General features: G+C 38.9%; 1 protein-coding gene across 7 annotated transcripts in view; it reads left to right on the top strand.

Annotated features, from left to right (window-relative positions):
- The window catches only part of ank3b (ankyrin 3b), a 159,373-nt gene that overhangs the window by 79,318 nt on the left and 55,518 nt on the right, over positions 1–24,537 (top strand). For 6 of the 7 annotated variants that reach the window (XM_088916637.1, XM_088916635.1, XM_088916636.1 and 3 more), the window contains exons 2-15: positions 1,715–1,816; positions 2,326–2,424; positions 3,315–3,413; positions 7,064–7,162; positions 9,720–9,905; positions 13,726–13,824; positions 15,564–15,662; positions 17,219–17,317; positions 17,984–18,181; positions 18,821–18,919; positions 19,411–19,509; positions 20,117–20,215; positions 20,892–21,089; positions 23,322–23,420. In XM_088916637.1, the coding sequence (XP_088772763.1) occupies positions 1,715–1,816; positions 2,326–2,424; positions 3,315–3,413; positions 7,064–7,162; positions 9,720–9,905; positions 13,726–13,824; positions 15,564–15,662; positions 17,219–17,317; positions 17,984–18,181; positions 18,821–18,919; positions 19,411–19,509; positions 20,117–20,215; positions 20,892–21,089; positions 23,322–23,420 (1,674 nt within the window). Of the gene's footprint in view, positions 1–1,714; positions 1,817–2,325; positions 2,425–3,314; positions 3,414–7,063; positions 7,163–9,719; positions 9,906–10,616; positions 10,641–13,725; positions 13,825–15,563; positions 15,663–17,218; positions 17,318–17,983; positions 18,182–18,820; positions 18,920–19,410; positions 19,510–20,116; positions 20,216–20,891; positions 21,090–23,321; positions 23,421–24,537 lie in introns of all 7 variants that reach the window. The other variant, XM_088916638.1, reaches the window with a different exon arrangement.

Genomic DNA, 24,537 nt, shown 5'->3' with positions numbered 1-24,537 from the left:
ATCAGCTTGCCAACACTGGATCTAAGACAGCAAGTTATTAAGTCGATAAAGAACATTTGACTGCTTTCAGCCCAGACCCCCACACCTCACCTCAGTATGTTGCCGTGAAAGGAAAGGAAAACTGTTGGTTATTTCTGAAGAGAACTAGCAGGTGCTGGTGATAGAAAAATAAAGCTAGATTTAGGATGTTTGTGATAGACTCTCTGCAGACCCATTACCGTCTGTCCTGATGACTTTGATCTACACCCCAAGTTCACTCCAGAGAAACGTGTGGTTTATAACCATTATATCTTCACTGTTTGTCTACATTTCAGCTTTAGCAATTCTGAAATTACATGGATCATACATGAGAGTTCATAGCCTTTGCCTTCCATTGCGCTGTGCAGAGAAAATATGTCTGCAGTGTTATCATCCAATTTAAAATGCAGAAACAAAACAAGTATATTCAAATTTTAATATGATCTTTTGCAATGTATCAACAGATCTATTTAATTTATTTTATTTATATTATGATATTAACTTTGACTAAATATCTTCTCTATGGTCATAATTTTATAATGAAATTCCACCTGCTGACTAGAGAACAAATCTGTACTTTATTTTTTTTCTTTGTTTACCACATGGTTTAATTTTCTATTTCATAGGCGCTGGAAACTGTATCACATGACATGAGCAAACTGAACAGTGCTCAATAAACGTGGCTTCATTCTGGGCAGGCACGCCCTGCCGATCAGCATCACAGTGAAGCCATAAAAGCCCATCATGGCCTTCCTGAGACAGCCGTGCTTGTGCTGTGCTTGGAATGGCTTTCCATGAAAGGGGGTGTAAGAGTATCCACTGATCCAGAGAGCAAAGAGGGAGGGAGGTCCTCACCTGTGTTACATTGTGGATCCACAAAGCCTGCTATCATTGTGAAAACAAAACATCTAGTTTTAATTTCAACACTGTCACAAAAAAAAATCAATGAGATCATTTCACATTATTTCACTCTGATGTCTCATCATTTTCTGTTGCCACAATTATTTTCACATCTGCAGTCTCTGCCAGGAAGACCAAAAATTTGTTCAATACTGCATATTTGGATATTTATTTGGAAATGTAGCCATCTTTGATTTAACTGAGGTATTAACTGAATTAATGCTGCCCTTAGGTTGTCAGACTTTTGTAGTATTGTCATTGCAAGACAGCACTGCTTGCTGAACCTCTTTCTGATAATGCTATGATTAGTAGCACACTGTAAAGAATCTTAATCTGTATCACTTGATATGTTCAAATGCTGCTAGTAATTGAATTAGTTGGAAGAAAACCTATGCAAACTAAAGCTACAGTGTGTGCATTTTTCAGGGGCGCCCTGTTTCTTTGGGTTCCTGTTCATGATAAATATTTTGTTTTTACCGCAATGCTGCTTTGAGAGTTAGAAGGTATTCACCCTGTTATACTGTCTATGCTTATTTTCATGCAACTTTAGTTAACTGGAGTATTTCTCTGACTCCCAAGCCTCTTTTTCTTCATAATCTGTATGAGTCCACTGTATGTCTGCTGCAAACACAAGCACAGACCTTTTCATTGCTGTTTTTCTGAAGCTGTGTTGGAACAGCTCTGTATTTCGAGGTGTGTCAATCTGTGCATTTAGGTTATTCAAATCAGCAATAATTAATAAATGTCTGCTCGACAGGAATTAACCAATGTGTTTTGTCTTGTTTTTCTGCCACAGTCCGACAGCAATGCCAGTTACCTGAGAGCTGCCCGGGCTGGAAACTTGGAAAAGGCCCTAGACTATCTGAAAGCAGGGGTAGACATCAACATCTGCAACCAGGTCAGACACTCCTTTCTCACTTTAAAATCAAGTTCCGGACACAGATTCTAAAATAAATGGATTATTTTGTGTATATACAGTAGACGTTTCTGCTGTACGTTAAATACTACTGTAAGTAGGTGTTGCATTTGTTGTTTTTTTTTATTAAAGAGAATTATTGTACAAGTCTGGTATATTTTTAGTGCTCTCTCTTTTGGGTGTTGATGAGGTGCAGTGCTCGGACATCATTTTGTCTTCAGTCATGTATAACAATTCTGACTGGTGAGCTATAGCCAGTGTCATTAATAAGGGTCATGCTGCTCCTAGTATGCATGCAGTCATCTGAATAAGATCAGTGTCGGTAACTAGGTCGGACGGGAAGATTTCTGCTGACGTGCAATTTTTGCAAAAAGGAGACCTACTGTGATTTTCATTGTGCTGGTTGGGATTTTTTTCAATGTGGACATTATGCTGCATCATTCACGGAAGAACTGTGACTTCTCTTCCGTTGTAACTCTCCGTTTCCTCAGAATGGGTTGAACGCTCTTCACCTGGCCTCCAAGGAAGGCCATGTTGAGGTCGTCGCAGAGCTGATAAAGCTGGGAGCCAATGTGGACGCAGCAACAAAGGTTGGTCCAGTATTCCTGTGCCTTAATTGAAGTGTTTAACTTGTGGGGGGGTCAGTATCGCTGGATGCCACATAAGACTCCAGTGTGACAGCCATGCATTAATGACATTGACCTGTGCTGAGTGGTGCAACTGGTTTAAGAGGGCTCAGCTCTGTCAGAGGAAGCCAGACAAGTAGCATTGCTGCTAGAGAAGGTGAATAATGTATAATCTCGCTCTAAGCTTGACATGATAGTTTGTGTTAAGACTCATAGTTGAGTATTATGAACTGTAATAGCAGAACACCAGGAGGAGTGTGCATCAGGGTGACACCCCTTCCAGGTGGTGAAGAATTGCGGTGATGGCCTGAAACACTCTGGAAGAAGAACCTGTCTTGTACAAACTTTGAAGACAATCGCCACTGAAAAGCTACACAAGTGGGACACAAAGCATCTAGTACCTCCTGTCCAACAGTTCACTGCATTGCACTGATAGTTCAAACATATTGGGTTTCATTCCCCACTGACAGTAACTCACCAACCAGCCAGGCCTTTTTGGTGATCTTCATCCTGTGGTTGGATTGAATATGGCTGATGAACGGTGCATGCATAAATACATCCAGAAATGTACAGTATATTCTGTACAGTACACCAGAGCACCAGAGACTCCGTCCCATGGGAGTGTCAGCTCAAAAAAAGATTATTTCAAATCTTTTGGCGTGAAAGAGATGGAACATCTTTCAAAACCTTTGCATTTTAGGAAGTAGAGGTATAAATATAGAAACCTGTAGAGCAGAAGAGCTTTTTCATTGGCACCAATGTGAGTACTGGAATGCAAACACAAGGCTGTTGGTCTTTAGGGACTGGGCACAGACAGGTGTAGCTGACTTGTTTTTATATTCCTCTAAATCCAGAAAGGAAACACAGCTCTGCATATAGCCTCCCTTGCTGGACAGACAGAAGTGGTCAAAGAGCTGGTAACAAATGGCGCCAACGTGAATGCACAGTCCCAGGTGAGTAGCTGCACAGATACGTTTAAATTTAAAAGTGCATTTTTGAAATATTTTAATAATTGGGTTCATTTCACTTCCATGTACTTTTTGGAATCCTATATTATGTCATGTAGAACTTTGCGGATACAGTGCCTTGCAAAAGTATTCAGATCCTTCCTGTGGTGTCCCATTTTATGAAATTGCCAAATAATGCATACACATTTCTTTAAAATTAATATTTTATTCAAAACCTGAATGCTCACACATAAGTCTTATGTCACATTAAGTCATGTGACTGATGTGCAAAGTACAGTACCTTCCGTTATTTTACTTGCAAGACGCTTTTCTGCCCATCATCAAAAACCACTATGGAATATTTTATTCACTACATGGTCAGCAGACATACAGCTTTAGATGCTGACTGTGCAATACACTATGCTAGTATGCACTGCAGTGGTGTGTATAGTCCATATAAACTTTGAGGTACTATTTGGAGGAACTCAGTCAATGATTTTTATCACCCCACACATCATTCTTCTTTGAGCAGTGGCTAGCAGAGTCAGCACTCCCTGGATCACCACTGAAAGGCTGGAAGTGCAGAGAGGATCACAATCTCACTATCCCACTTCATCTTAATTGTAAAATAATTACTCCATTCCTTTTATTTCATGCTACCCCAAGAAGATCAACAAAAAATAGTGCTCCACAATCCATAATTTAGCTGTCTCGCTTTTTCAAGCCATAGTGAAGTTAGAAGTTGGGTTTCATGTTTGGTTCACAGTGCACTAGTTTCTCTTTGATCTCAATAAAATGTTTGCAGTTGAAGGCCTTAAGCATGCTCAATCGTGCATGTGATGTAGTGTCTTGTCCTTTACAAGAGAGCTGAGGAAACAGCAGTTTGGGCTGTTGTCTCTAAGATCAGGCCTCTGCTGTTTCACTAACTGCATTGTTACGTGTTCAGAATGAATAATGAGACACAGCCCCCATGAAAATGCGTATGGATTTTAAATAAGCTCAAGGAAGAACTGCTGTTTTGTAGTTTAACCTGTGTACATTCTGCAGGCAGCAGTAAAACTCCAAGCAGACAACTCTGGCAGACTGGTGTGTTGTAATGGCCTGGAAGGCAGTATTTGTGTGGCTGCTTCTTCCATGGATACAGGAGAGACTCCAGGGAGCTGGGAGCTGTTGGACAGCTGAGACACACAGGCAGCAATGTGTGCAGTATTCTTATACACTCTACCTAATGCTAGTGTTATTGTTCAAAACAACTACTAGTATGTTGTTTGGTTATTATTATTGTCGTTACTGTTCTAAATATTAGAATAATTTGGAGTTACACAATACAATTAAATTTCAGAAACACATTTTTGTTAACTTGAGTGGCTTAGTCTTTATTCTAATTTAATTCAAATGAGAATATTTTCAGTTCCAATTTAACGTAATTTGCATTGTGTGCACATTTGCATTTGTAAGCTTTTTATTGATATTGTACTTTTTGCACTAAGCAGTGCTGCATTTTAATTTTTTTAAGAATGTTTTGTGTAGGTTTGATGTTTTCCCTTTCCATATCTAAATTAGAATTTTTTGTGATGCAGTAATGTTCAGTAGAAGTGGAAAATAAGATAAGTTTCAACTCAAAATTCTTCACATCCTCTGTAAGGCTGACACTTTCTTTCAGAAGGATCTCCCTGGTTTAAGATGTGTCTATGCCCTTTATATTCTTGTGGTTTATGTCCAATTTAATTTAATTTTTCACATTATATTTTCTGATATTGTATAGTCTTAAGATTAGAATGAGGTACTTTTACCATCATGAATATTTCTCATGATATCATTAATAATTCTAATAATAATCATTGGTGGCCACAGATAATTCAGTGTACTGCAACAGACATTTCCCCATTAGATAATATTTGAAATTGCCTTTATTGTTACTATTTTATCATTTATATTTCTAAACTTTGCAAAGTTTGTGAAAAATACAATGAAATGAACTACCAACAGCTCATTTGGCACTTTCATAATGGTATTTGCTTTTTCAGTAGCGAAACAGTTAGGTTTGTTGATTGAATAGCTGGAGGTATATAATCACATAAATGTGTTCCAAATGTTCGGCGATTGAATTAAAACTGACAAATAGAGATACGGATCTATATAAATCTATATAAAGAGCCTTCGAAAAACATGGATTATTAATTAATGCAAAAGATACAGTGTCCCAGTTGTCCCAGTTGAAGAATGTACCGAACAATCACCGAGTTGCTATTGTCTTGAATGAAGGTTTCCTCTCTGTGAGTGAAGGTGCCTAGAGAATGAAGTACTGTGCTAAGACAGTCGGCACACCAGTCCAGAGAAACCTGGAGTTTGACTCAGTAAAGGACAGGCTACATCCTGGAAGGCAGATTGTCACCACTCTGTCAGTGGTGCTTTCGTCTGACACATCTACATAATGATTTTCAGACTGCAGTGCTTACAGCACAGGAGTTTCCAGGAAGAAATAACTCAAACAGCAGAATGACAGTAGCTCACCACCAGCACGAAAATGACCTTAATGCTTGCAGGTCATTCAGAGGTAACATGTCGACAGCTGAGAGACAAAATCACTTTCGGCAGAACAAAGAACTATTAAGCTGGTTTATTCTTGACAAACCTGGAGGAAGACACCGTGTGTGGAGAAGTTAGTGCAAAGCACTGCATTGTTCAAACCACCTGGCTGCATGGTGGAAGAGTTAGGACATAGGGAGAATTTTTCTTTAACACAGGAAGACCTTTGGTATACACTGATGGGAAACATATCGCTCATATTGCTAACAAAGTCCTTGAAGCAACAATCCAGTCGGGAAATTACAATTTCGTAACGTCACACGGTGCTAGGATTATAGTGACATGACTTTCAGGAAAACAATGTCAAGATCTTGTCAGGTCCTGCCTTTACTCCTAACCTGATACGCCTAACCTCAGCGGGAGACAGCTGGAAGTGGCCAACCTTAGCCAGCTGGCAGTAGTTTCACGGGCTCAGTGGTGCAGCGTCCCACAGCAGTCTGTCCAGAGGCTGATCGGGTCTTTGTATAACACTGCTGTGTTATTTCTCAGAGTGCACATACCTGATAATAACTCTATAATGTTTCCGTTTTGACAAAAGTGACAGCAGTGTTGTGCTTCAGTGCTGCAAATGCAAAACCAAGTTGTGGGTTTAACGATGTGTAAGGACAAAAATATTGGTTTGAGTGGAAATCATTCACAACAACCCACCAATAAAGACGATGGTAACTGCAGATCTTGGTAAATGTTACAATGGAGAAGCTTTAGCATGAATACAGAAAGGAAATGACTTATCCATTCTGTGATCTTGCAAGCAGCTGTTGTGTGTGCCAGATAAATATGTCTGCATCATAACTGGCAGAACTACCCAGTACATATTCAATATAAGTATATGGCAAAAAATATACTCACTACAATCACTAAAATATATATTTTAAAATAATTGATAAATTCATTAGATCTGTTTGTTTTATTCTCTTTCCATATAGATTAAGGACACAAATTGTGAATATATTTTGGATGCAAATTGTTTTCATTTTCAGAATAGTGTACTGTATGTACTCAGCTTGAAAATACTGTCCATGTGAACTGAGACCTTGAACCAGGAGTGTCTTGCTTATACTTTGCAGAATGGCTTCACTCCCTTGTACATGGCAGCACAAGAGAACCACCTGGAGGTGGTCAAGTTTCTTCTTGACAATGGTTCCAGTCAAAGCATTGCCACAGAGGTGAGTGTTATCACAATACGTATATTAGTTCAGGAATATAAGCTATGGTATTTGACTGAATTTGATTTCCAGCGTGTTGCATTTAACTGGACAACAAAAATAGCATTTTTTGCATTTTTTAAAGACTCATGCTGATGCTGATGATGTGTTTATCGGAATATTGAGGAGAGGACAGGGGATACCTCTTGACATTTGTATCAGATAAAACCATTTCATTTCACTCTATTTTGTTTCAATGTATTTCTGACTTTGTGGTGGAGAAATTGGGCTTTACTTTTGATGATGGCCACTAACAGGAGCCATAAACATTGAACTTGTTCTATGTTTATTGTAACAGGTTGGTTGAAGGCGGGCTCATGAATTTTAGTACTTCTACTTTACTGCCTTTAATAAGCAGACTGTAGTGTTTTCTTTAACATCCTGTACAGTAGAAGTGTTGTGCCATATTTTAGGAGCTGATGACTGAGAGAACACGATATGGTGCTAATATCTTTTAGTAGCTTAGGAGATAACTCATTAATGAGAATGTGGGCATGCCAGCTGGCGTCAGGGTACTGATAGCTGGGCATATACAGTATGACTGAAAAATACAGCAACCTTCTGCTGTCTGTGATACTCCTGCAATTATATGCACAACTGTTTAGGGCCTTTGCCTCAGCAGCAAAATAATAAGTTTTGGCTCTTCATATGTATCAGTCACTGTATGGTGTTTAAAAGTGAAAGTCAACATACTGTGAAATTAATGAATAAATTGACCTTTTACAAAGCCGAAGATTTAGCATTGGAAGACAAAATGCGTTTCTTCTCATGGACCGAGGTTTATTTAGAAGCTGTCCTTGAAAATATAAGAGACTGGAGCTTTGCCTTTACAAGGCTAACTAAATAATGTATGGTGGGGAAAACATCTATGTTTGATGTAATTCCTCATGGTTAATCATTCATATTCATCAGTCAGTGTTTTAATAAAAATGTGATCTTATAACATTAGAAAGATCAAAAGATGGGGTCTGCAAGCATGTGCCACGTGAATAAATTACAAAATGTAACAGTCGGGCTTAATAAAAAAAAAATAATTTGTAAGATGCATCATTTTACAATGCTGGAATCTCCAGTCTTACTCCAGCAATAAGGTGTTACAAATAATGGTCTTGTGTTTCTTAATTAATCAATTTATCACCCAGAACTGTGGTAATGATATTGATATAATGATAAAAAGTTTTCCATTTTACTTCTGGAATAGTTCCCCTATATAGTCCAGTATAGTGTTTGGACTTTTTGAAATTTGTTATCTATTTATGCCATTACATTAGTGGAGAGGTGTTTTCAGAAAAAAGTGCTTGTTTTTAATTGATTAATTTTGTAAAACAAAATTCAGTTTCAGATTTATAATGTCAAATAATTGATATCAGTAGCCTTGGACAGTGTTGTCTTGAAGGGATATCACTTCACTTGAAAAAATATGAATACAGTAATAACTCCTGCATAAATACTTTGCAGTATAATGTATCAGCATGCATAATCCTTTACAAGCATTCGTTAATCACTCATGATGCAGGCACACAGATACTTGTAACAGATCATCATTAGACAATTTCAAATGCTAAGAGGAGGTAGAGGGAAATCAGGTGAAAGTGAGCACTATAAGCACATGAAAGCAACCAACAGATTTCTGCAGATTCAGCTCGAAACTCTGGTCCAATACTGCTTATGCGCGATTTTATTTTGCTATATGATGTTTATCCAGATTGTGTGGTGTTAATGGAGTTATAACTGTATTTTTAACCTAATTCAAGTAAAGAGTTACCCTTGAAAGATATATAAAAAATTAGCCCAGGTGTATTCAAAAATGAACGGCCGATGTAAATTAAGTAAATTGGAGTTTGTATTAATTGCTCTTTCATAATGATGCTGGATTGCATTCCCTAGACAGTTAATGATTATTATTTATTTCCTTAATTTCCAAAGGATGTCTGAACTGATGGAACGCCTTATATATAAAGTCCAGGTTTGTGGAAGTACCATACATATTCCATATTCAAAGTATCAGTATACACTGAAGGGGAGAGACAGGAGAGGAATAAAGAGAGAGTGAGAAGCAGAAGGGAAATAATAGATCACCTTGTTATCCATCATTGTCAGCAACATCGTCCTTGTTTTTATTCCTTTTTGTTCTTGAGGCTGTTAGAGTTGACTTCGTTGCTGTTGATAGCATTTTGGTCATCGCCCCTGTTTTTGGTCTGGGTATTGTGTTTTGTGATCTTGTTCAATAACTTGATTGAGTTGCAAAATGGACACGCTTCCTTTGCAGATGACCTATGAAGAGCCATGTCAATGGAGTCTTCCGAATCGGATTCTGAAATCTGAGAGAGAGGATCCTGCCCCCTCCTCTTCCTTTCAGGGCCAACATTGAAATGAAATAATATAACGTGGTTCTTTAGACCATTGTTTTTCCCTTATGCAGCTGTCTCCTGACTCATTGTCATTTCTAAAAGCCAGGCTTGTCAGTTAGCACTCCCCAGATGGTCAGGTGGCTAATTCTGAGTGTGTTTCATGTCAGGATGGCTTTACTCCGCTGGCAGTGGCCCTGCAGCAGGGTCATGACCAGGTGGTGTCCCTGCTCCTGGAGAATGACACCAAGGGCAAGGTGCGTCTGCCAGCTCTGCACATTGCTGCCCGCAAGGACGACACGAAGGCCGCAGCGCTGCTCTTACAGAACGACCACAACGCAGATGTGGAGTCCAAGGTTTGTTCCAATGTTTTCTTCCTGTGCTTTTTAAATTCATTTCACTCGGAATAGCCACGACTACTTTAATAACGTAATCTTGGAAACTTGGTGGTGCTACTAGAGAACAAACATAGAGAATAGCAGCACTCAAATTAATGTTTCACCAGGGGAATCAAAATAATGTTGTTTAGTGTGCAATCATTTCTTTTATTTTGTCATTTTTGGCAGCCTCCTGCAAAATACTGATGAGATGTCATGGAGTTTGTTTTTTTTCAGAGTGAAGGAAAACAGAAAGGCACATACATAAATGTATCATGTGAACTAGATTTCTTTGAAATATTTTTATTTGGCTGGGACTCCACAAGTCCATTTAAAATCATCAGTTCCGGACAGTTCTTCACTTAAATTGCATTGGCGATTTGAGATGAGTTAGATTCAAACCATGTCTGTCTAAATATAGATTATCGAGTTTTATTTTTGATCCTTTTACAGATATTAGACAAGCTTGTTGACAAGATTGCATGCTGGGAAATCTGCCTATGTTGTCTTTAGGCAGCCAGTCTGTTGTTTATAGTGTAACGCACCATTCAGTTGGGCGCTGTGTGTTTGTTGTGCTTGTTATCACAATTCTGTCATGTAGTCATCCTTTAGCTTTGTGCTCCCATTGTCCCATTGTGTAGACTAACAGACCATTTTTTCTTCTCTTCACTGGTGATTGTGCTACCTAAGATGATGGTGAATAGAACGACGGAGGTATATCTTATATACACATTGCGCCACTCTCCCACATCATAGTGCTGCTGCTGCATTATCTCTTTCCTCTTTTGCATTGCTTTGATTTCCTCTCAAGTCTTAAGCTAATATCGAAAAGTAGCATGTATCAATAACATTGACAGAGATTGGGGATTTCTGCAGCTGATTGCTGCGCTTCTCTTTTTCATGGTGAAGCGCCTGTTAAATTAATAATTAGGGGATCCAGCGTTCTGGAAGGACCAAAGTGACCCAGTCTTCCCTGGGTTTTGTTACAAAGGGGTATGTTGAGGAGTCTTTGGTTGTCCAGCTGCAGAGAACCCTGGCTAACATCTGCACAAAGGTCTTAATCCTCAGGCTTTTGCATGACACTTACCTTTGCAGGTGTCAGCAAAAAATGGGTCCTAATGATTCAGGAACTCGATTACGGTCAGCATGGCTGCAAGATTTGCTATAGCATTTGCAAATGCACTTAGTTCTCTTAGAGGCTTTTAAGTTGGAGAGCGGGTCTAATGATGCTGCATGGTCTCAAATTAAACCCTTAACCATTAATTTACTGACCTAATTTTTTAAAAAGTATTAATCATTGTGAAAAGGAAATTCACTCCTGCAAAATATTATAAACCTAAAGGAACTTAACCTGAATGATGGTGGTTTACTTCCAGGGGATACAGTCCAAAAGAGGCTTATTATTTAGATCAAATAATTTATAAAGTAAAACTGAGAGGGCAGTAGTTATATGGACTTTCATAAACTGTGAGTGTAAAGCAGACAGAAATAGTAAATGTATTGAACTTTACAAGTTTATTGTAATTTCCTTTAGACTGGTTTTCTCACTGAACATTTTCTTGTAGTAGAATTAAATTTGTGTCAACATGTAGTGACAGAAATTTGATTCAATGCTCCTGTGGTTTATAATAGCAATAATTCTCTTCAGAGCTGGTGGTGACCACAATTGCTGAATAATACAGGTCTAACAGGATGAGGGCAAAATCTACCAGTGAGACCACCTGCTCTGCAGGAGATTATTGAGTGACTTGATATGAAACTCCCTACGTGAAACCCACTGATAAGCATCACACCCAGATTTCCCTGTGCTCTTCTCTCACAGAGTTGGATCTCCCCGTTCACGAAGCTACCCATACTGTTCACTAAAAAAACAACTGTATGAATTCACACAAATAACACAAATGCTTCAAAAATTAAAATCCTGGAATGAAATGTTCTGTGTATGTGCAGTATTTTGACATGTACAGTATATCTGGTTTACTGTTGTCTTCTTGTCCTGCCTGGAATAACATCTGTTAGCATCTTGTACTGTTAGCATGAGCTTGGAAGTACTTGAAGATCACCTTCAGAAAGTTTTTGACATGTTTCTTTAAAGATAAGTAGCAAGATTTTTATATAGATAGCCATGTCATAATTCCATTACTCAACAATAATGTATTCTGGAATTGTGTGGGCTGCAATTGTTCAGCTTAAAATGCATTAAAATGAAACCCTAAACCCACACATTGACTCTTACACATAATCAGCACTAAAAGGACTAGTCCTGCTTCCAGATCAGTATTCAGCCATAGGTCCCTTCTATACTGTTATTTCCCAGGGGCTGATGGGTGGTGGTCTTTTTGTGCTGAAGCTCAAATCCTTTGAAATTGTGCTGCAGAATGAGTTTGCTTTTTCAGATTAAAAATCTAAATTAAAAAGCAATAAATGGGCAATATCTCACCTCTCCTTCTGCCAAAGGTGCCTGGTGCATCTTTGAAAAAGTTGTTTGAAATTTCTGGAATCTTAAAAAAAACCCTTTGAGAGGATTTGAAGCTTTGGCTATGGTGAGGTGGTTGCTGGATTCAAACAGATTAACACATCATGGAAGAGAAATACTAAAGTTCTAAAATGTAATTAAAATATATAATCCTCTACCATGTCTTACCATTCCCAAAACCAGATTATATAGTGCATGCATCTTTTAGTATCTTTAAAATATATTGCTCCATATTCCTTTCCAAATGGGCCTTTTGCTAGTTTTAAAAGACCTGAGTTTGAAAGTCTGCTCAAATGTGGGACTGCTAATCAGTGCAACATTTACTGCACATATATTTGCTCTCCCATCATTGGCTTTATAGACAAGCTCTGTCTGTCATGTCATGTCACAATATAAATGTGATTTGCAAAATATTTTTCAGTGTTTTGAACATATAGTAAGGTATTACCCACAGAGTCAATACCTCCATTTCATTAACTGTGTAGTTATCATGTTATCTCTTCACTTGTATTGCCTGTAAATGAAAGAATATTGTATTCAACAATGTCACCATCATCAGTAGTTACCTCATGATAACAGAACATGGCAGAGACATTAACCAGACTGTTTAGACTAATACAAAACAATAATAGGACTTTCGGATTCTTACAGTGCCTTGCAAAACTATTCACCCCCCTTGGACCTTTTCACATTTTATTGTGTTAGGGCATGGAACCATCGTGTATTATTTTCTGTTTTTTTATTTTTAATTAATTTAGTAAAATGCCTGGATTTTTTTTTTCACTTTGACATTATAGAGTACTTTGTGTTCTCAGTTAATTCTCAGTTAAATACATCACGGTTTCATGCTGTAACACAATAAAATGTGAAAAGGTCCCAGGGGGGTGAATACTTTTGCAAGGCACTGTATACTCACCCAGAAGACTATCAGGGTGTTCTACCAGCCCTGGGTTTATTATGACACATCCGACAGGCAGTTGCACAGGGCTTAGTTTTGGATTCCCTCTGTGAACTTTCCCTGCCTGTCTGTGTGGTATGTCTCCTGGCAGTGGTGGTCTGTGTGGCCGCCTTCCTGAGAGTGTATGAGAGTGTTCTGGTTCTGGTTTCCGACTCTGTTCCAGCAGACATTTTCCTTTACCACTGCTTGACCTTGAGTGCTAAACGTACATATACATTAAATACATTTTTAGGACTTCTTTAAGTATTCCTCTTCCGTCTGGGGTCTTTTGAACTATGGTTGATATGAATCAGGCAGGGTTTGGCCTGCTCACGGTTACCTTTAATTCATTGCTCCTCTGTTGTTGTGCTTTGTTTTCCCTCTAGAGTGGCTTCACCCCTCTTCACATTGCAGCTCACTATGGAAATATCAATGTAGCAACGCTGCTGCTGAACCGAGGGGCTGCTGTGGATTTCACAGCGCGGGTAAGGCCAGCGACACTCCTCTGGAAAGGGTTAAAGAAGAAGGGCGTCCTACGCATTCACAGAACTGCAACACCGGCAGAAGATTAACATGGAATTACTTCACAGATTTTCTGAAGAGTTTAATACTTAATGCACCACGCTTTTACATCAATCTCTGCCATAACAAAACGTACAGGCTTAGTGTGTATTGTCGAGTTTGTGATGAATAGGTACCTAGGGGTCTTTTTTCATGGTTCTTTGAGAAAGACGTATTGGGGGATATTCATAAAACCTACTGTTGTACCCTTGCAGTAAAGGATGTTGGCATTTTGTTGTACCCCTTTCCTGATGCCAAATTATGAATCATTGTCGGCTTTAGACCCTAATTTGCATTTGACTTCTGTTGGGTACATTTTCCGGTGGTGCCGCTAAGACAGTAAGAAGCCGTCATTTAATTAACCGTCACAGGATACTTGCATAGTTTTTATGGATGAGGTTAAAGAATTTATGGGTTTGTCTTTTGTGGCTTACTTTGATGAGGGTCCTAGATGCAGATAATGCCTTGTGTGCACATCGTGTAGACCAGACGTGAGAAGCAGTGGCAGGTCTTCTGTCTCTTCTGCTGAGCTCAGCTGCTGCCTGCACTCCTCCAGACATGCTCAGAGTCATACCTCAGCCATTCTGCTGATTGGCAAGGCCTTCTGCCTATCAATGTGTTTTGCCTGCACTCCATATAACCTAACCCAGAAGATAAACTTGAAATGTGGTTTTGATATCAAACCAAACATGTCAGAATGAATTCTAAACCTTATTTACTGTTGTGATGGCCAACAGCTATTTTAGAGCTAATAGACACACCATGTGAAATGTCAGCACACCATGAGTTGAAACTCTATGCCTTCCCCTTGAGGGCATATTTATATTTCAAATAAAAAATGCAGAATATAAAATGTCAAGAACTTTAGGTAGGAATTAGGATTTTCAAGTTGGATCTGCCTGAAAATATGACAACCCAAATACATAGAACATATTCATTATGAAGCCTCCCCTCCATGTCCTTTACTTTGGACCCCTCCAGTCAGATATATCTTGCATAAAAGTTTTAAAATACCTGCAGTGCTTCACAAATGGAGTTTTTAAATAAGCGGAGGTGATGCAACAGAACCATCAGGTAGCAGCTGTATCTTCAGCATATCGGAGTTCCGGAATTCCGGAGTTTAGAAATGTGGTGTCAGTGTGTAGAAAAATGATGCCAAAATGGCTGAGGAATATGGGCAACTGTCACTAGAGGGTGGTGTTACTCAATGTCAAGTCCCCATTTCAAACCAGAGAACACGTACTCGTACTGTACACTCCTCAAAACTGAAATGGATTAATATGATCTAATAATTGTTGTGTTGTACTGTTTTTTTACAAAGACATTTGAAACAAGGGAAAAAAGCTTATTTTACTTGCATATTGAGCCTGATTTAGGTATTGACTGTTTCTGGTAAAAAATAGGTTAAGTGCAACAACATTAGCAGAAAATATTGGGGAATTCCTTCCAAATTCCTTCCTTTTTATCATAACAAGGCAGGGTATTTTTAATAAACAGCCCATAAAAGTATCACATTTATTAATTTAGTGCTAAAAGTATAACATGCAGTGCTTTCAATCCATTTTTCCTGCATTGCATTCTAAAAATATACACTTGCGCATAAGTGTTTTTGTGTTATGTTAGGGCTCATCGCTGAGTCAGTCTCTCCGTTTTTTCCTTGTAGAATGACATCACACCTCTGCATGTGGCTTCGAAGAGAGGGAATGGAAACATGGTCAAACTGCTGCTGGAGAGAGGAGCCAGAATTGATGCCAAAACGAAGGTGAGAATAGAGAGAGAAAGCTGAAGCACAACGTGCCAGGCCTACCTCTCCCTGGGTGGCTCATGAGGCCTGCGCACAATGAAATCACAAGATGGAAAGTAAAATATTTGTGCCAGGCAACTTCCCTCAACAAAAATCTCTACACCAAAAACTTACTCCAATCCAACCCAACGGCACATACTAGCGTGAGTCCTTGTATATACTAAAATTAATTAACCCCCGTGTGGCTCTCAGCCATTCATAGATTAATTAATCAATTAACACACCCTGTGAATCTACTGCATGTACAAACAATAGAGGCTTTAACAACCTCTAGGGGCAGGACAGCCAAAACCTGCATCTCCGCTACTACTGCCCTGCCACACACTTTCAAATACATTTCTAACAGAGAATGCTTTCTTGCAAGAGAATAGTTAAATGTAACAAAGCCTGTTTTAAAAAATAACCTAACCTATCCCAGCAAGTAACAGGCACAACACGGGATACACCCTAGATGGGATGCCAGTCCATTGTAGGGTAGATAGACACAAACACAGACATGCACCAGGGCCAGTTTTCCCAGAAGCCAGTTAACATACCTGTATGTTTTTGGACAGTAGGAGGAAACCCATGCAAATATGAGGAGAACATACAAACTCCACACAGATAGCACAGGTCCCAAATTGAACCCAGGGCCACAGTGCTGCAAAGCAGCAATGCTAACCACTGCGCCACAGTGCCACCGTGGAGCGTTGAAGTATCCACCTTAAAAAAATACACTTCAAGCAAAATCATTGATTTTGAGGATAACATAATATCCAGAGTGTAATCCAAATTATATGTATGACAAATAACAACAATAGCATATTTAGTTATAAACAGTGCACATATGTTTCACATTGAAGCTAAATGTTAGCAACTGTTGATAAACTACAGAAAAACATTTAGCAATTAAGTATGGTGTAAATGTGATGACGTCTTTGTTACACAAAATAAATGTTTAAGTCTTCACATTCTCTCCCACCAAGGCCTGGTGAAAATCATTGCAGAAGTACTCTGTAAGCAATGTACCATTACCATCTTAAAAATAACAATAACTGAAAGCGTCCAAAATGCTGGAAGGAATTCTCAGAATTTTAGGTTTCCAGCAACTTAACAAGACTGGGCCCCAAGGCTTCCTCTCAACTGAAACCTTTTGCTTTTTAGCACTTTTTCAAGACAGGGTAACTGATAACCGGTAACCGTTCTGGTCTGTGTCTCGTCAGACAACTGTAGCTGATGAAAACGATCAAACTGTTGTGCTGTATTTGTTGTTGGTGACGTTTGCTTTTGTCGTATTGTTGTGTTGGACAATTTTGCCCCAGAGGACAATAAAGCTTGAAATGAATTGAATCCAGTATATTGCTGGTAATTTGTATATTGAAATGGGATTAGATATTTTAAAGGTACTGGATTTTTGGTGAAGTGGTTTTCTTTCTTGGCTATATGCGTGAAAGGGCATTCATGAGTTGTTTGGTTGTGTGTGAAGATAAGGACACGTCCATACAGGCAGAGGCTGAGTGTTTTTTCCCTCCCAGGACGGCCTGACCCCTTTACACTGTGGAGCGAGGAGCGGTCATGAACAAGTGGTAGAGATGTTGCTTGACCGTGGAGCCCCCATTCTGTCCAAAACAAAGGTATTTGCTGCCTTTCTTTTGATAACCACCTGGTTCAATGTAATTCAAATGAATACGGCAATTTGTAAAGATTCCCTCTTGGGTTGTGAAATCAGTGATTACTTTAATCTGTGGTTTACGCTTGTATCATAACCTTTCTATGATGCAAATCACGTTAAAATAATAGAGGTATAATTGAAAGTAATTCAATTCTGAAGACATTTTTAGTTTTTTTACTACTCTAGCTTTCCTATCTCAAACATTCTATACCATATGTTTTTTTTGCTTTCCCATATTTTGACCAAATGTTGTGGATATTTCTTATATTAGTCTTTTACTTCTCTGCATAATTTTTTCTTCTTTATAGCTATATATAGTGCCTAGTTCACTCCAGGGCCTGTAAAAGTAAACACAAACTCAATAATCCTTAGCAGACTTCTGATACTTCTTTTATGAATTGCATGCAATCTGCATCTTATTTCTGTTTATTTGCATCGAAAGCAACAAAAAACTCCTACTTGTTGATACTTTGATCTGTTTTGGAGCATCGTGTTTCTTTTTATTGTTGTTCTAGATGATATTCACTAACATGGCTGTCTCTGAAATGTTTCCAGGAAAATCTTGTGCACAGACATCAGATGGTTTTATTGGGGGATGTTAATTTAATGGCATATTTGTAATCCACAGAATGGGCTGTCTCCACTGCACATGGCAACACAAGGAGATCATCTGAACTGTGTCCAGCTCCTGCTTCAGCACGACGTGCCTGTCGATGATGTCACCAACGACTATCTGACAGCTCTGCATGTTGCTGCTCACTGTGGTCATTACAAAGTTGCCAAGGTTCTCCTGGACAAGAAGGCTAACCCTAATGCCAAAGCTCTGGTGAGCAGAGACACAGGAAGGGGTGGAGCTCTTAAATCATTTTTTGCCCGGCTCATACACTAAAAAACTCCATTGCCCCCCAAACCCCACCCGACGGTCACATTATGAAGTCTTTCTTTAAAGTTTCCTGAGAACCTTTCTTTACCAGAGGGTAAAGGAGCTGCTGCATTTATAAAGACATTCTTTGACATCCATAGCTCACTAAATCACATATAAGTACAGTGTATTAGATTTCATCTGAACACTGTATCTGGTTTTGCTGTGCAAACGTACTACTTGCAGAAGCTAACAGGTTAATAAAAGAGCTGAATTGGCACAAGATGCCGAGTATGCTGCCCTGGATTTTAGTAATTGGAACATAATGGGCGTGTCTGTGAAGTTTATTGAAAAAATAAGGAAGAAACAAAAGGAAATAGGGAAGAAATAAGAATTATGACAAACTCTTAACCTAAGTGGATTTAATTCTAATTCAGTTTTATTTTAAATAAAGAACTGTACGTGTTTATTTGGTTACCATAACTTGTAAACAAACATCTGGCTAGAACATTAAAAGGTTTTTCTCTCTCTTTTTTTTTAGAAACTGCATGTTCACTATACTCTGCCAAAATGTCTAAAAAGCCTTGCATGTTTTATTTTTAGAATGGTTTTACACCACTTCATATTGCTTCCAAGAAGAACCGCATTAAAGTAATGGAGCTTTTACTGAAACATGGAGCATCAATTCAAGCAGTGACTGAGGTAGGAGAAAAGAACTGAATGCCTTTAGCTTTCTTCTTGACTTCAGTAATAAAATCAATAATATTTTACCTATTTGTTTCTGCAACACTTAAAATAATGGCCATGTTTTTTTTTGACTCCTTAAGTTTGAAAATGTATTGGTTCAGCTTTAATTGCACCCTTCACTCCATATACTGTGTTTTCACATATGTTCCTTATGCTTGAATGTAATTCATCTGCATTAAAATGCAGTAATAAAGCTAAAAAAACATGCATTTGAATATGCTGATGTAGAAAATCAGTTCCTCTGTCGTAGTAGACCAGTTTGCACCATTTCTGTTAGTTCTAAACTTCTACTTAATCCAGGTGAGGACTGAAAAATGCTTTCCTTTGTATTATCATTGAAACTATTATCCATACTAGTATAACTTGTATTTGTAATTGTAATTGTATAAATTCATTGTGCTTTCAAGAATGTCAAGATGATCTTTATTATCTGGGCTCTGTTGCAGTCGGGGCTCACACCTATCCATGTTGCTGCCTTCATGGGACACGAAAATATTGTGACACAGTTAACACATCACGGAGCATCGCCAAACACAACTAATGTGGTGAGCGTGGGAAGATGTCCTTTTTTTAAGTGGCTTTGATTGCATTATTTACAAGGTATTTTGGAAGAGGGTATGATAAAATGTGAGAATGTAAAAGCACATTAAGCCATTGGCAGATTTCAAAACTCAAATGTCACACTTGCCGCTCCTCTCCACCTATCTTTTGAATAACAATACATCAGGCACCAGCTTTGCCTATTTGCCAGCGCTGTCTCAAAATATGTTTAACGTCTGTTTTCTGAACTTTAAAAGACAGAAGTGACAACAGTTTTTCTGTCGTATAATGCCAGAAAATATCAAACGTCAGGTTGTGCTCACAAGGTAATTATAGTGGGTTACTGCAAGGAGTACATTAACACCATAATCATAGTTTTCAAAAAGGTTCAGCAGTTCATTAGACTGAACTTTAGTTGTGTTACCGTAGTTACATGTCTGAAGCTTTGCTGTAGTGAAGGCACAGTAGTGCCTTTCATTCCTGCAGTCACAACAAAGCGGGGAGACGGTGTGGAGGGCGAGTTTCTCTTTCATGAAGGAGCAGAAGAAGAAACAAAGGATCTGTTCTGTAGTGCTGTTCCACCTTTCCAGAGCTGCTGTTCTTGTGTTCCAGAGGGGAGAAACCGCACTCCACATGGCAGCCAGGGCTGGACAGGCCGAAGTTGTGAAGTATCTTGTGCAGAATGGGGCTCAGGTAGAGGCAAAGGCTAAGGTAAGTTTACAGGAGGCAAAGCGCTGTACATCCTTAAGTAGTATTAGGGTGAACAAAAACATATACTGTATAGTATTCTCTGGTAGAAGATAGAGACAGCTAGTCATCTGAGAACAATATGTAAAACCCACCAGTTTAGGAAGATATATTGTAACATAAAAGACAAATCAATTGCAATGCTTTCAAAATACCTCATATTCTATTTAATGTGTGATCTGTTGACAACAATTTGTGTATTTTCCTCAACTAAGCTATCTTTTGACGTGTTAATTGTATTACTTTGTGCAATAATGTTCAAGGTTATGTTCCTGTATAAAAAAAGTAAATGTCAGCAGAAACCTCAAGAAGCTTCAAGAAGACGGATATTTTAAGAAGATACTGTAGTTTAGCCCAAAGAAGTTGTTCTGATCTGTTTGGGGGCCATTTCAGAATGTGGTGGGTTTCTGTGACTTGATCATCATATTTGCCTAAATTTTTCATCTCTGGTGGGTACGCGAATCTGCTATTTATTTAAAACATGCACTCATAAAAAAAACAACTAAAAATGCTGCTCAGCTAAATTCTATGATCAGTTATCAAGCGTTTTCTTTCATGAAGTGTTGTTAAGGACTGTTCCATGGTTTTTATTTCGCCTTCGCCATCCCTGTTTTTGCCATGTCTGTTTCAATGCCTGCAGGATGACCAGACTCCGCTCCATATTGCTAGCCGGCTGGGGAAAGCAGATATTGTTCAGCAGCTGCTGCAGCACGGGGCGTCTCCAGATGCCTCTACCACCTCTGGATACACACCCCTGCACCTGGCTGCCCGCGAGGGGCACGAGGACGTAGCCTCTGTGCTGCTGGAACAGGGAGCCTCCCTCTCCACCACCACCAAGGTTAGCGTCTGTGCGAGACAGCTGGGGAAGCATCCATCATTCTGGCAGGCGGAAAGCCTTGTGCCAGCCTTGGCGCTGTTAGTGAAAATACCAGTATTTAGCCATGAGTGACCAATCTGCATAACTGCAAACTTTTCAAGGGTCAAGATAAAATGGCGGTAATGTGAATCTAAACATGCAGATTAGCGTGGATGATCACTGGTTGGTACTGCGTTTCCATCTAATATTCTTATTACGAAACTGTTGTTTCTGTGTTGACGTGACTCCATGACTCTGTCCATTGGAAGTGCTCACTTTGGTTAATTGGAAGCATTCACTTCATTGCAACCCATTGAGGGATTTCAGATAAATGAATTTATTTAGTACAGATGTGAGGTAAGAACATCAGAATGATTACAACCAGAAAAGTTAAAAGCGCACCTAATGTCATTGGCTCCAATGTTCATTTGCTGGGTTTTTGATGACTCCCAGTATGTTTAATTTTACTGTATATGGTAAAGCAGTGGGTCATATTTAAGATTTCTGCTGGAACAAGTGTGTTAGAAGTTGATGTTACAGTATATGAGGTTATGTTTCATGGCATGTGACTTATACTTTTGTAAATACTGCAAAACTAAAATCTGGATATCTGGGTAATCTAAATTAAACTTAAATTCTCAGCATATGTTTTGAATAGTCATAAATGAAAAGAAGGAAAATGAACAGCAGTACTGCAGGCAGGCAAATATAAATATACATGCACAGACATATTAGCAAGCCAGGAAGCACACATGCAGGAGGCTGACTCTGGGAGTGCTGTAAAATGTCTTCAATGCGGCTACAGTGTGACATGTTTCCAGAAGGTGACCCCTGTCTGAGATGCAGATTAATGATCGGTAAACCCCATTGCGCGAACTCACACAGTGATGCGCAGTGTGAAACATCTGTCAGCAGGAAGGCACACACAACGCAGGGGGAATGCCATAGATAGCTGCAGCATAGGCGAATGTCAGACCACTGTGGTCACAATAGATGAGTTTTGCATTCTTTTGCTGTACAGTCTGTGGCGTAACCTAATGGGATTTTCATTGGGATATGTTATTTTAAATGACGTCAGCATAGACAACAGTAGTACTTAACCGTCACATCACATTTTTAGTAACAGGTACGACAATATTTTGTTCATGATAAGGGACGGTAGGGGAGGACTTCAGCTGGGATCACTTCCTCACACTCCACTTAGGATTATTACAGCAGACAGGCAAATCCTTTCTGGAGCCAAAGTTAAAAAAGGGCCTGGAAATAGCACTAGAAATCAGATGAGTTAAATCTATGTTTAAAAATATCACTACCCCACTAGGTGTCAGGTATAAAATTAATTTGGCCCATGTGGAAGATCTGGTACTCAGATGTGATCCTAATGTTTTCCAGGAAAGCTGAAATGAGAAGAGCCCCACATCCCAAAATGAAAACCAATAATGATCCTGTAATGTCATTGATTGTCGATTAACTAAGGATTTTTACAGACCAAAATAAACAGCAATCAAAATAAAAAACCTAAACCAAGTATGATGTAGTGCATGAATGTTTTTAGAAACACAAAAATCAATATCAGAACACTTTCTAAGAACGAGTGCATATTATCATAGCCCTGTTTCCAGCCACAACACATCTGCTGTGAAATTAACTGAAGACTCAAACTGATTGCACAGGAAACACACTAATACTGTCAAACTTCTGTACCTCCTCTGAAGAATCCAGAGATTAAGCAGATTACTTTCATCTTGACTGTGCTTTGCCAGGCTTCTCCTGAAGTGCTTTTCTTCTCCCTTTTTGTAGGTAGCAGGGGGGAGTTGCAGCATAGTTCTGTGCCGCAGTTATTTTTTTAATTTCGGCTTGTGAACTTAATGGTGTTAAAATCAAATGCATACAAATAGCAGCGTATAGCCTGTGTTCGTGCTTTGACTTTCTCTGCAAGACTGCAGCTTTTCTGAGGGTACAGACAATTCGGAAAAATCAGTCACCGAAAGGAATACTTCATGGAATGTGAAAAAAAATTAACAGGGCTTATCTTCCATAAAGTGAAGAAAGAATATGAAATCAGGGTTTTTATTATTATTGTGAAAAGGAGTGTGTAACCTGCTTTCTGTAAAGTGGGGGTTAATCCTACTCACCCCTTTTATATATTTTGGTCATTTTTGTATAGTATCAGATATTACTGTACTGCTGAATACTTCTGATTGTGTTTTACAGAAAGGATTTACTCCGTTACATGTGGCAGCTAAGTATGGGAAAATTGAAGTGGCCAACCTTCTTCTTCAAAAGAAAGCCACTCCGGATGCTGCAGGGAAGGTAAGGACAGGGAGGCATGTTAATGTCACAATGATGGTCCACAAGTGAGTCGCTGAGGCAATGGGTCAGTACAGTGGGTTTTAGTTCAGCAGAGAGAACGGCTGCAGTGAAGTTCAGTCTCTGAAAGTTGAAAGCACTTTATTGACACTACAGAGCAGAGTTTGTTATATTACAAAATAGTAAATGTGATTTCCCACACTTTTCCTCCATTAGAATAAACATGAAGTCTCATTTTAAAAACACTTATATCATGACTTTTGATCATTCAAAATATTGTAGCTTATAATAATAGTAAATAACGCAGACCCTTGTTGTCAGTAAATAAGTGCTTAAGCTGTCGCAGTGTGAACTGTTACTTCAAAATACATTGAGTAATTTCTTGAAAACTTAATGTTATCCCTAATTAAATGTATGCCAATATACAGTATGTGTGGTGACTGGCTCTCTTTGTTTTATTGTTGTTCAACACTTTTGTTTCTCCAGATCACAGTTAAAGAACTATCACTTTTGTCACCCAAAATGAAAACTTGGGGTTCATTTATAAATTGTTTCCCCAAAAAAATATTCTCGGCATGTTTTTGGATTTAGTTTGAACCAATTAAAATGGTCATATTTTTCTGAGACGATAATTATCCTGTAGTTACTTATGAGGCAACTTTGACATAACTGCCACACTGTACTATCTCTACAGAACAGGCAGGTTTGCACATTGGGAAAGCAGGCAGTTTGGCTCATCTGCCTACAGTAGGACTCCCATCAGTAGTCTGCAGTTCAGCTGCTTGGCTACAGCTCCCCTTCCCCCATGTGGGTGGAGTTACAGTTTAGCTGCTGTGCCTGCAAACCCCCCCCCCCCCCCCCCCCACCAAGCTTCTTAAAGGAACAGGAGTTCTGAGAAGAATGCCTATTATAATCCTTTTTGTGCATTCGTGGTTTTGACCCGAGAATGTAAAACAGAAACTACAGAGATGTCTTTCTGTTGATATGTTGATACGTTTTGGCATTGACGATGTTTGGGCTGCATTTCTTGACACAGTGCCTTTCCGTTTCGGAGGTGAAACACACTCCTTGCATGAGTGTGTTTTGTGTTTTTGCTCTTGTGCATCTCCAAATGTGTTGG

Source organism: Atractosteus spatula, chromosome 5 (genome assembly GCF_055471065.1).
Source record: "Atractosteus spatula isolate fAtrSpa1 chromosome 5, fAtrSpa1.hap1, whole genome shotgun sequence".
Lineage (NCBI taxonomy): Eukaryota > Metazoa > Chordata > Actinopteri > Semionotiformes > Lepisosteidae > Atractosteus > Atractosteus spatula.
The sequence above is the reverse complement of the archived record's forward strand: the minus strand, read 5'-3'. Positions and strand labels throughout refer to the sequence as shown.